This window comes from Rhamphochromis sp. 'chilingali' (genome assembly GCF_963969265.1).
Source record: "Rhamphochromis sp. 'chilingali' genome assembly, chromosome: 14".
Lineage (NCBI taxonomy): Eukaryota > Metazoa > Chordata > Actinopteri > Cichliformes > Cichlidae > Rhamphochromis > Rhamphochromis sp. 'chilingali'.
Window position 1 is genome coordinate 6,721,862 of NC_137941.1, and position 12,336 is coordinate 6,734,197.

General features: G+C 39.8%; 1 protein-coding gene across 1 annotated transcript; it reads left to right on the forward strand.

The window, feature by feature from the left end:
• The first annotated feature begins 957 nt into the window (after positions 1–957).
• Positions 958–11,268, forward strand: slc40a1 (solute carrier family 40 member 1). Its single transcript, XM_080902074.1, has 8 exons — positions 958–1,331; positions 1,440–1,507; positions 1,790–1,949; positions 2,338–2,453; positions 7,816–7,942; positions 8,303–8,548; positions 8,646–9,281; positions 10,062–11,268. Exons 1-8 carry the CDS (start codon positions 1,298–1,300, stop codon positions 10,376–10,378), a joined length of 1,704 nt encoding a protein of 567 aa, XP_080758200.1. The 5' UTR covers positions 958–1,297; the 3' UTR covers positions 10,379–11,268.
• Positions 11,269–12,336: the final 1,068 nt, after the last annotated feature.

The following is a 12,336-nucleotide window of genomic DNA, read 5'->3' on the forward strand; positions in this document are numbered from 1 at the left end:
AGCTGTTCTCTTTAGGGGTCACCACAGCGGATCATCTCCCTCCATCTTAACCTATCCCTAGCACCTTCCTCTGTGACACAACCCCCCTGCATCTTTGAACCTCCTCTGTGGTCTTCCTCTTCCTTGCTAGGCAGTTCTATATTCATTGTAATCCATTTTCAATAAATTAAATTGAGTTTAATTTATATAGCACCAATTTAGAACAACAGTGGCCTCAATCTGCTTTATAATCTAAAGACCCTACAATATTAGACAGAAACCCCAACAATCAGACGACCCCCTATGGTCAGACAGTTGGCGACAGTGGGAAGGAAAAACTCCTTTTTAACAGGAAGAAACCTGCAGAACCCCCGCAAGGAGGGAAAGCCTTATATTCAACACATTTATTACTATTCACATTTTTTTAATTGTCTTTCAAAATATTTAAGATAAAAACATTGTTAATGTATTTTTTAGCTAACAATTTTAACTGTCATGCATGCTATTAGCTAATAATTTCAATTTCGTGTCCATTATAGTTACCCAACAGTTTAATTTCCTTATTTATATCTTTATTATTTTTCTTAAATGTCTGTATAAAACTTGAATTTCTTTTCAATAATAATGATCATCATCATCATAATAATAATAATAATAATAATAATAATAATAATAATAATAATAATAACAACAAGAATAACAAGAATAACAATAATAGTAAATAATCATGCATGTTGCTAGGAGGTAAACAAGTGGAGGAGGGGAGCATTTAAAACCGAAGCTCACCTTTGTGAGAGGAACCGGAGGGTTTAACTGTAACAAGGTAACAATGACACCATTTTCTGCTCCTATAGTGCATTTTTTTCTTCTTCTTCTTTTTTTTTCTTTAAGTAGGCAGGACCGCGTCTGGTTTTGACACAGGGGTAAAGAAAGGGCAGTCACGTGACCGCGCGGGGTATATTCGAGGCGGGTCGTAAACAGAGCAGCAGCAGCTGCGGAGAGCAGAGCCGAGCAGACAGTCCACAGGAGCCCAGCTGACAGGAGCTCGTCTCCCGGTTTCGTGTCCCTGCGACCCACCCGGCCTTTCGGGCTATAAAATCATTTCTTTCCAACTTCAGCTACAGTGATAGCTAAGTTTGGAGAGGAGAAAAAGGGAGAAACGCCGTGTCTTCTTTTGTTTTTTCCGGTTATTGTGTCAGTTAGGTGCAGAGGTAGTCGGAGTCGACCTCCTTTTGCATTACAAAAGGGGATCTAGCAGAAAAGAGAGAATATATATTAGACATATCAAGCCGGTTGTTTCTATCTGAAGAGCTTTAAAATGGATAACTCTGGAACTAAAAAGACGTGCATGGGTGAGTTGTTTTTCTGTTGCAGGAGAAATTACTGAATATTTCCCAGGAGAGGAGCCTGAGTGTCACAGATGGGTATCGAACACCAGCTGTAACATGTTTTCTCCACAGAATCCACCCGAGACTTCTTCACCTCGGCCAAATTTCTCATCTACATGGGCCACGCTCTGTCAACATGGGTGAGCACACACTGTTTATAACCAGCATTGTATTATAACCATGCTCATGTCCATCTAACTGACATCACACAGTAAATGTATGCATGTTCACCTTGATGACTATATTTATTTGTGGCCATCCAGTGTTAAATCAAACCTAATGCGTTATTAGTTTTGTTATTGCTGTTTTATATGTCATTACAACTGTGCAAACTCACTTATTTTTGCACCTGCAGCTAGCCACACAGTACTCTATTTACAAATAGCTTTAAATATCTGAATATCTGAATTTAAATTCCTCAGGGTGACCGGATGTGGAACTTCGCTGTGGCAGTTTTCCTGGTGGAGCTGTACGGGAACAGCCTGCTGCTCACTGCCGTGTATGGGCTGGTGGTGGCTGGCTCGGTGCTCCTGCTGGGAGCCATCATCGGGGACTGGGTGGACAAAAACCCCAGGCTTAAAGGTAAGTTTAATCTGGGTTATGTGTGGCACTTTTTGGCTCAGTTTGGTGGGCTTGAATTGGGTTTCTGGCAGTTCTTTTTGCTGGTCAGATGTCACAACACCTCTGACATTTGGCCCATATAAGGGCCAGGACCTGTAGCTTGCCCTGAGTCAACACCGTCAGCCAAGGACAAAGAAAACTGTAAATAGTTACTGCAGTCTGGGATGTAAAACCAGGTGTTTGACTGTGAACATGAATTCCCTTGAACACAGACATTTAACAGTTAAACTGGAAAATAATTACACAGAAGAATTTGGCAAAGACATGAAATGAGCTTCTTTGCACCATAATGAATGTGTTGTGTCTGATCAGATCTCTGTCCCTAATGCCTGTCGTGGTCTTTCCACAGTGGCCCAGACTTCGCTGCTGGTCCAGAACAGTTGTGTCATCGCGTGCGGGGTCCTCCTCATGCTTGTTTTCCAGTTCAAAGACCAGCTCACGGAGCTCTACAATGGATGGATTCTGGTAAGATCCCCTGTCCTGTTTCAACCTGTTTTGGTGGGGATTTGCACTGAAAGCATTTTTACCTCCTTTCTTTAAGCTGAGGTTGAAACGTTCCTACTTTCACTCACTGATGCGAGTTCCCCTGTCAGTGTGATTTATGGAGTGAGCACAGCTTATCCACAGAGGATTGCAACAGCTCCACTAGAATTTTTTAATGTTCATTTGAACTCAAGTTAATCATCTTGAAATCATAAACTTATTATAAGCAAATCGATGAACAAAATCTGTAGAATTTACACTTGAGTATTTAATGCTTTAGTGGTTTTTTTTAAAGCAGTAGAAAGAGCCTGTTTCTAAAATATTTGTGGGTGTAACCTGTCTTATCAAACGACTATCAGGACACAGCCTGAAGTGGACTCCCACAGATACTTACTGAAGCATCAAAAATAGTAAAAAAAAAAATTTAATAGAAAATTTAAAAAGAAAGAGGCCTATCAGATAATTTATTCTAATGCAAACTAAAAGCACCTATTCACTTCAATATATCAAATAATTCAAACACAGTTAACAGCGGAAAAACAGTAAAATGTGAAAGTGAAAATGAGTAATACACATAATTAGTTTGTAGTACACCAATCAATTATTTAGATATTTAAACTTTTTTTCTTTCAAATCTAATCCGGTGTACACATGACTGCTGATGAGTACAAATTTCTCTCTAACAGACTGAACTTCTGTTTTTATAATAAATAAGAAATCAATAATTCCTCATTTAAGTTTCCTCTTTCTCTCTGCTCATGATTTCAAGGGAAAGACCCAACAGTTAACACCAAAGCAAGTTAAAATTTCAAGACATAGCAGTATTCATATTTGCAAAACTCTTTCTATTGTCATCAGTTCCTCCTTAAAATAAATAACGCCGCTCTTGAGGCAGTTGGACAAAACATGGCACTTGAACTGAGTTTACATGAAGTTTATTCTGAATAAAATCAGTCAAATCCGAGAAAGGTTCCCATAGTTCAGTGAACCTTGGGAACCTTACATTCATACATTCATACTATGAATATTTTCTAGGCCCTCAGAGTACACAGGAGTGGGCCCGTTTTCACTCTGTTAAATGAGTTTTATCCCAAATTTCTAATCCCTCATAACTTTTATAAGTACCAATGATATTCACATTAAAGTTCTGTTAAAAACTGTACCTGGATCAGGTAGCACTACTCATGTCCGTTAAACCATTGGTGCTCATGTAAGGGAACAAGGTAGGTCTGAAAAATTAATTAAGGCCTTTATTTTACACAACTGAAGTACTTGTAAATTACACCATCACGTAGCAGCTTTTGTCTTCTTCAGGATGTAACTTGAAGAAGCGAAAGCTGATAAGCTTTGGTGATAAGCTGCTACGTGTTTCATAGCAAATCCAGCACCTTGTACTACGAAAGAGTTTATCATACAAAGCTGGTTATCACCTCAGACCTGCACGTTCACATGATCATATGACTCGTCCAGAGAAAGCAATCCCTATGAGTGTCACCTACTCCAGTCAGAGACATTATCACATTATGATCAAATGGTGATCACAAATCTCTAAAAAACATTTTTTTTTAAATATAACAGCAAAACGCAACATTGTTGTTAAAAAGAAACAGTTAATGCAGAAAACCATTATTCTGATCTTTAGTGTACAGAGCAGTAAAATAAAAATTTTAATTACACTTAATTATTTTCTGGCTGAGGCTGAGGGTTTTTTTTCCCTGCTGTGGAGTCTTTACTATTTAAGGGTTTGAGAGTAAAGATTAAATACAAAATCAATATTCAAATGTAGTTTACACATTAGATATGATGTCAGCAATTAAAGTGGAGGTGTCCTGGTTAGGATCAAATGTTAACGATTAAAGTAAAATAAAATTGTTGTAGAGTTTTGATTGCCAACAGATAAAAAAAACAAAATGAAATAAAGTTGCGTCAAAAGATCTATATTTATCAGGGAAACACAAAGACATTAAAATGCTCCTATTCTCCTTGTAATGAAATCTTTTAGGAATGGTGATGCTGTTTTCTGAAGATTGGTCAGTAGGAGTTAATTTCATACCTGTTGGTTTTCATCTGAAACTTAACGTGCTCTGGAGCAGGTTACCATGGCACGTTAAGACGTAAATCACCTTCATAGTACTGTACAAAAATGAGATTTTTTTCCTTAGATTGTGACACTTGGAGTGGCTGTGAAGTTGACTTATTTTTAGTTTTAACAAAGTTTTTCAGCCCTGAAAATTTCAGATGTATATCTCGTTTGATTATGAAGGTATGAGGGCTCAAAATATTGGAAAAATCCAAAAATTTGAATACAGGTTCAGCAACTCTGAAAACATTCAAAGTGTGCTGGTAAAGATTTGCTTTGGATCAATTAAATAAACTAAGATTGAAATAATTAGCTGATTCTGAAGGAGTCATGTGGAGGATTACTCAGATTTATTTATTTATTAATGCATTGATCCAAGAGTGTCCACATAAACTTCTCTGTAGCTAAATCTGTACCTGACTTCAGTTTTTCTCCCTGAATGCAGATGTGAAGCATTACAGTTAAAAAGTGAAACACTTCCAGGAGAAAGTCAGCAATGACTTTCTCTAAAGTTTGATTTCACTTCAAGACGAATCTTGAATCTTGAGTAAAGGGGGTTAGAAAACAAGTAGATTCTCAAGCCTGCAGTAGATTTAACATACGAGTACATACATACTACAACAGGAAAGCTACTGGGGACCAGGTGTTTCAGTTATTTCTTTTTTACACTTGTTGAGCTATGTGACTAAACAGGAGCTCCCTCACTGTCAATATTTTGATCTCCGCGATCCAGAGATCCAGAACTGCAAACTGTTCAAGTTTCCGTTCATCACAGGAGACGGGTTTGGGTGTCGGGTTGAAACACAGAAGCCCTCCAGCGTTGTTCTTTTGTGTTTGAAGTATCTGTGGGAAAATGGGGCTATTTCTCTAGCGGTCAGAGAGTTCAGAGGGCTGGCTGTTGTCGGACTGCTGGTGGAGGTGGTGAGAGACTGGTGAAACAGGAGATTTAGTGTCTTGCTGAACGCTGTGCAGTCAGCAGGTTGTTCAAGGCCAGTCACATGACACAGAGAGAAATGTGGCTGGGCCTGCTGAAGCATTTCTGTTTTTTTATTGTTTCTATACTGACCAGAGCAGCTGTGTGAAAATGCATGCACAGACCCACAAACAGAGTCTGCTTCAGAAAAATGTGCAGTTTCTGCTGAAATTTTTAATTTTAACTAATGATATAGATTTTTTTTTCAACAGGAAGTTATTGATTTGACACGTAGTGGGAACGGTTGACATTTGATTTCATTCTTAAAGAGCTAATCAGGTCGGATTTTGAGAGTTAGAAAAAGTTGAGAAACTCATGTTCCCTTTACCCTTGACACCTTCTGTTGAGGGATCTGGTCCATGCTTTGCAGCCAGTTAAAATGACCCACTTTTTGAAGACAAGTTCCTGAAGATGTTCATCACTGTGACAGATTCCATCTGAGCTTGTTGGGCTTCATACTCTCAATTGACACTCAGCTCACACTGCCGTCTCTCTATTATCCACTGTGGTGTAGCCAACATTGACATTTTTCTAGTGTTTGTTTTTGTAAGTTTTGGCATTTACTGCAGATTGTAGCGGAGTGCACAACCTTACGTAATTTATGTTTAGCCTCATCGTATCTTTAATAATTACTCTGGTGGTGTTTCCCCTTGGTAGACTGCTTAGTGGGTCCGGGTGATGCCCCCCCCCCCCCCCCCCCCCCCCCCCCAGGTTTGTCAGGACTAGCTTCCCTGTCATCAGACTTAGACATTTGGGGTCAGTTGGTGTCTATTCAGTATGTTTTTAGATGATTGAACACTTGCTGGGAAGCTTTTTCTGCCCTTCAGTCAGCTCTAGCCTCTATCTTTTGTTCTCCCGTCTCATATTTCCTACTGCCCCTCCCCCCTTAAACCGTCACAGCAGAAACAAACATGACCATAAATGACTGCAAAATGGAGAGTATAACCCTGTGATAAAATTTCACAAAGGCACAAAAATTAGGCAAGCTAGATAAATAAAAATATGCATTTTAAATCTTTTTTAAAAATATATTTATCTGTTCCCTTGGCTAAACTGTGCAGCTGTACTGGAACAGGAATGACTACTTTGGACCCCTCCTCCACCCTAGAAACAACTCCTTTTTAAGTCAAAGGTCAAATCAGTATGGATCAATACAGATCCATCAGTGATGAAACATAAATGTCTCTTCTAATGGGAGATTTTGTCCCAGTATTTTAAATGGGAAACATGGAAAAGGGGACCATAGCCCAGAAAAAAATCGGTGAAATTCAGTGATTTAAAGGGATGACAGGTAAAATAAAGCTTAAGACAGCGCTGTCCAACAGATCGAGAAATTAAGTTAATGGTGTTAATTCTTTCATTGGAAATCCAAAGAGTTGGAGAATCAGTGCTAAAGCTGGCTCTAGCTATCCTCTAAAAAGCAACAGTGGACTCATGTGTACTTTCTCTGACACTCCAACCAAACCCCGTATTGGATTTAGATTCAACCACATGCTAAATAGGCAGATTTTCATAAACCAGAACATGCCACGAGGTACACATCAAGCTTGGGACTGCAGGCTTTTCTTTTTGGGTGTTCCAAAAAAGATGTTAACCTGAACTCGAACCTGAATTCTTGATGGGTTTATGGATGACCTTGTAAATGTTAAACGTTAAATAAAAATCATAATCTAAAATAATAATAATAATAAGAATAATAATAATAATATATTATTTTAGAATATATAAAATAATCATGCTTTAGTTGAAGGCAGCTGGACTCCTTTTAGGTGTTTCATGTCATCTGAAAGGCTGAGGAGTTGCAGGTGTTTATCTTCTTATAGGGCTGTGATCTTGGAAATTGTCAAGACACGCCCAGACGTGTGAGGACGTTTGTGAGTCATTAAGGTCACAGTGGTGGAGGTGTGAATGGCAGCTCAGTTGCCTAGGAAGGGATCTCAAGATTGTTTTACAGGTAACTGATAGCTGGTGACATAGGCCACCAGTTCGGTTCAAGGATAGCCGCTCCAGTTGAACCTAAATTGTCTCCTTTTTTCCTCTGAGTTTGTTGGTCTTGAGGAGATTGTGTAAATCAACATAACTCAAATATGTGTTCATCGAAAAGGACTGAACTGTGTAGCTTTGTGGCTTAATACTGAGGTTTTTGGACTACAATGGAATTCGATGACATGAGGGAGTTAGATCTATCCGATTCTTAGTTTTTCATGTTTCATGGGAGTATTTGTCATTTTATCACACAAAGTCAGTCCAAATATAAAACTACTGTTACATTTTTTTTTTATCATTTTCAGACAACTTGCTACATCCTGGTCATCACCATCGCCAACATTGCCAACCTTGCCAGCACGGCCATGTCCATTACCATCCAGAGAGACTGGGTGGTTGTTGTAGCAGGTCAGGACAGCAGCAAGTTGGCAGGTAGGTGTTTGCTATCGACTGGTGGCTTATCTTCAGATGTAGGCCTCATATGATCTGTTATCAGGTCATATGTTCAGCTGGGAGGACTTTGAACCCCGGATGCTGACTCGCTCACATTTCTTTTTCTTTTTTTTTTATGTCACTGCAGTTTTCCATTGATTGTGACAAGCTGCTAGAAAGATTTGGTCACATGGTGCACAACACTTTGAACTGGTTGACCCTTATCAATCCGCTTGTGCTAGTTCTTAGTTTATATTACTGTAAACACGAATTTTAAGACCATAATCAGCTTTTTTATATCAATGTGTTAAATTAGCTGTTAAACTAACTAGCTTCTACTTCCACTCCCTTGTCAAACAGATATGAATGCCACAGTGCGGATTATTGACCAGCTGACCAACATCCTGGCTCCCATGTTAGTGGGCCAGATTATGGCCTTTGGCTCTCATTTCGTTGGCTGTGGCTTCATCTCTGGCTGGAACCTGTGCTCCATGTGTGTGGAGTACGCACTGCTGTGGAAGGTCTACCAGAAGACGCCCGCACTGGCTGTGAAAGCTGGACAGAAGGAGCAGCAGCAGGAGCTCAAACAGCTCAGCCCTACAAAAGGTAAGTGCAGCATTATCTGTTTGTATCGTTGGGGAATAAAACTGACTGTGTTTTAGATTTGGTAATCGAGAACCTCCATTATTCTGCCCTTTGACAGATTTGGAGAATGGCCAGAGTCCCGAGGAGTCATCTCAGCCACTTATGAACGAAACCTCCGTTGCTGCCAAGTCTGACTCTCCCAAACAGCGCAGCTGTTGCTACCAGATGGGTGAACCCGTGCGCACCTTCAAGGCCGGCTGGGTGGCCTACTACAACCAGAACATCTTCTTCGCCGGCCTTTCACTGGCCTTTCTTTACATGACGGTGCTGGGCTTTGACTGCATCACCACAGGCTACGCCTACACACAGGGCCTCAATGGCTCGGTGCTCAGTCTGCTGATGGGAGCCTCGGCCATCTCGGGCATCTGCGGCACCGTCGCCTTCACTTGGGTTCGCAAGAAGTGTGGCCTGATCCGCACTGGCTTCATCTCCGGCATGGCCCAGCTCTCCTGCCTCATACTGTGTGTCATCTCAGTCTTCGCTCCTGGAAGCCCCTTCGACCTCAGCGTCTCACCCTTCCAGGACCTCTACACCCATCTGATTGGAGAGAAGACCCTGCCTGAAGCTGTCCACAGCCTGACCGGTGGAAACATCACTATGCCTACTACTGCCGCACCAACCCAAGAGCTGCCACCTATGCAGTCCTACATGTCTGTTAGTCTGCTGTTTGCTGGCGTAATTGCTGCTAGAGTTGGTGAGTGAAGTAGTTTATTTTTTTTCCCAATCTGGGAATACTTGCTGTATTTTAGATGCGGTGCAGAGATTTACCAAAATGGATTAGTACGCCAGCTATTAGTGGCCGAGTCCAGATGGAGAAGAATACGTCTGAAATCAGGAGTCAGTGGACGTTTGGAGAATTTTAAAGGCTTAAAAAACATTGTTAGTTTTGACTTGCATCTCTCTCTTATTTCGACTGTACTTTTATGCTACACTATTGTATTTCAAGTCGTGCAACAACAGGGTCGGTCATACTGTTGTTTGATAGGTCTTCCAAACAAAATTTCTATAAAAACACCTGCTGGAGATGATCAGTGTAGGGCCAGAAGCAGTTATTAAGTGGACTCCAGGGAAGGTCTCACTGCACATTATAGTCATAACACTGGTAATAAAAAAGGTCCACGCACCCCAAAGTGCTGATGTCCATTTTCTTAGGTGTGTTTATTTTATTCGTTAGGAAATTGGAGTGTTCAGGAACTGCTGCTCATGCTTTATTGGCATGTTCATTTCCTCTGACCAGATAGCAAATTTTCAAAATTATCACTTCCAGACAGGTGACTCAAGCAGCTTGACAAGTTGGACTGTTATATAACTTGTAAGAATGTCCCACAGGACCTCTGCAGTATCTGCAACCTTTGATGCCAGTAATATTGCCTCATTATTCCTAGTAGAGCTACTGTTGAGTACTGAAGCGGTTTTATTATGGATATAAAAAGATTATTAGAGCTGACTGTTGATCTTTGCCTCTGCCCTGCAGGTCTGTGGTCTTTTGACCTGACAGTGACCCAGCTCATCCAGGAGAATGTGATCGAGTCAGAGCGAGGTGTGATCAACGGCGTCCAGAATTCCATGAATTACCTCTTAGACCTTCTGCACTTCATCATGGTGATTCTGGCCCCAAACCCAGAGGCCTTTGGCCTTCTGGTCATCATCTCTGTCTCCTTTGTGGCCATGGGCCATATGATGTACTTTCGGTTTGCCTTCAGGAGCCTGGGCAACCGCCTCTTCCTCTGCTGCTCGCCGGAGCAGAAGGTGGAGGCAGTTGACAATCCTTCACTTCCTACCACCGTCTAATCCCATTAAAGAGACTCTGTCCTGGGTACATACATCTCAAACCTTACACTAGCCCTGCATCTTATTTATCTCACTAACATCTTAGCTTGTAGCTGGCAGAGTGATAACGTAAAGCGTAGACAACATGCTATCGGTAGCCATTAACCATTAGCAGTAGCAGAGGAGTAGAAAGTGTTAGAAAGTAGTGAAAGTTTAGATAATGCAGGGGTTTCTGTAGCGTTTTCAGTCTGGGAGTCAGATGAGCGCCTCAGCCATACACCTATGGATCCATGCTCCTTAACACATGCATGCGCTGTCCAACAGGGGTCCATTGCTTCTGGGTGCTGTTGGAGAAATCATGGACAGTGCAGTGTAAAATCCTCTCCACCTAACAGCCCGCATGTAGCTGTAAAGATGTCTAAAAGGTGCTTCAGCAAAAAAAAGGGCAGAATGAGAGAGAAATCTCATAGAGGAAGCTGAGATCCTGACAGTCAGGACGCCACTCGGGTTGCCTCTCAGTTTGGGTTCGTTGGTGCTGTCGCTGCATCCGCTCACTGTTCTCTCATAGACTTCTTTCTGTGCTGGCTTACATATATATATACGTGTGTGTGATGAGCAGGTTGTGGATACTTTTTATTTAACCAAACAGAAAACTGGGATCTTGTCTCTTTAATGTGTGGTGTTGAGCATTTAGCTGTGTTTATTCAGGAAATGCAGGCGGTGGTTTTTGTAATGACTGTATCATCAGTATTGTGTTGTGTGCTTGCAGTTGTGCCATATGAAACACAAACATCCTATGCACCCTTATCAATAGCTCGCAGTTACCAAAGTTAAAGTCCATACATGGCTTAAAAGGAAGTGAGGGAAACCAGTTTTGGCTGTCTAAGCATTCCAAATATACACAATATTTTCCATCCAGTGAAAATCTTACTGTATCTGAACCCACTTGTAGATTGTATCTAATCTTTTTTTTCTGGTAGTTTACAATTATATGAAGATGTGTTAGGGCCGTTCTAGGATTGTGGTGAATTTTTGTGGAAAGAAACTCCAAGACTAAAAAGCTGTAAAATCACACTAAAACAAATATGAATATACAAAAACACAAAAGTGCCAGAAAACGGACATCACTTACGAGGAAAAGAGAGAAAAAAAAGTTGTAAATTTATGGGAAATACAATTTTTGAGAAAGTTGTCTAGAAAAAAAGAGGTCATAAATATGTGAAAAAATTACAACTGCATAATAATCTTCTGCATAATCACAAATGCAGAAGAAAAGTCAAGATTTCCTGAGATTAAGTAATAAATTAGTCAAAGAAATTTAGGTATTCTTTGAGATTACAAAACTACCTCTTTAGTCTCTAAAATTTACATTTTAAATTTGTGAGAAGAAACTCTTAAAATTGCAAATTTATCAGAAAAAAAAAACAAAACAGTATTTTGACATTAAAGAAAAAATTCTTTATATTCTCTAAAATAAAAATAAATTTATTGTGTGTACTAGAAAAATATATTTTTTGAGAATTTAGTCATACATTTATGAAGATTACAATTGGACTCGAATGTGTTTAGTTTAGTTCTCTTAAAGAAGTTGTAAATTTATGATCTGGAAAAAATTTAAAATCTGGAAAAAGTCGTAATGATTCTGATTATAATGTTTTTAAGCTAAAATTAATGAGAAATTAAAACTCTTACAGAATATTAAGATATACAGTGTTGTATAGATTTACAACTTTAATAAAAAGAAGATATATCCAAGTTTCTTTCCAAATTTCTTTTTACATTTATTTTATTTCATTTTTTTCCCTCAGAATACCACCCTTACCTCCACAAGTTTTGTTTTTTGTTTTTTAAAACTTGAACGGCTCTAGCATGGATTCATATGAACATCTTAGTCTTTTGAGTTCTCTGGAGTGATTTTTTTCCAGTGATTGTCTATAACTCAGGCACTTTACGTGATTGACTTCTGTCTTTACACCTAA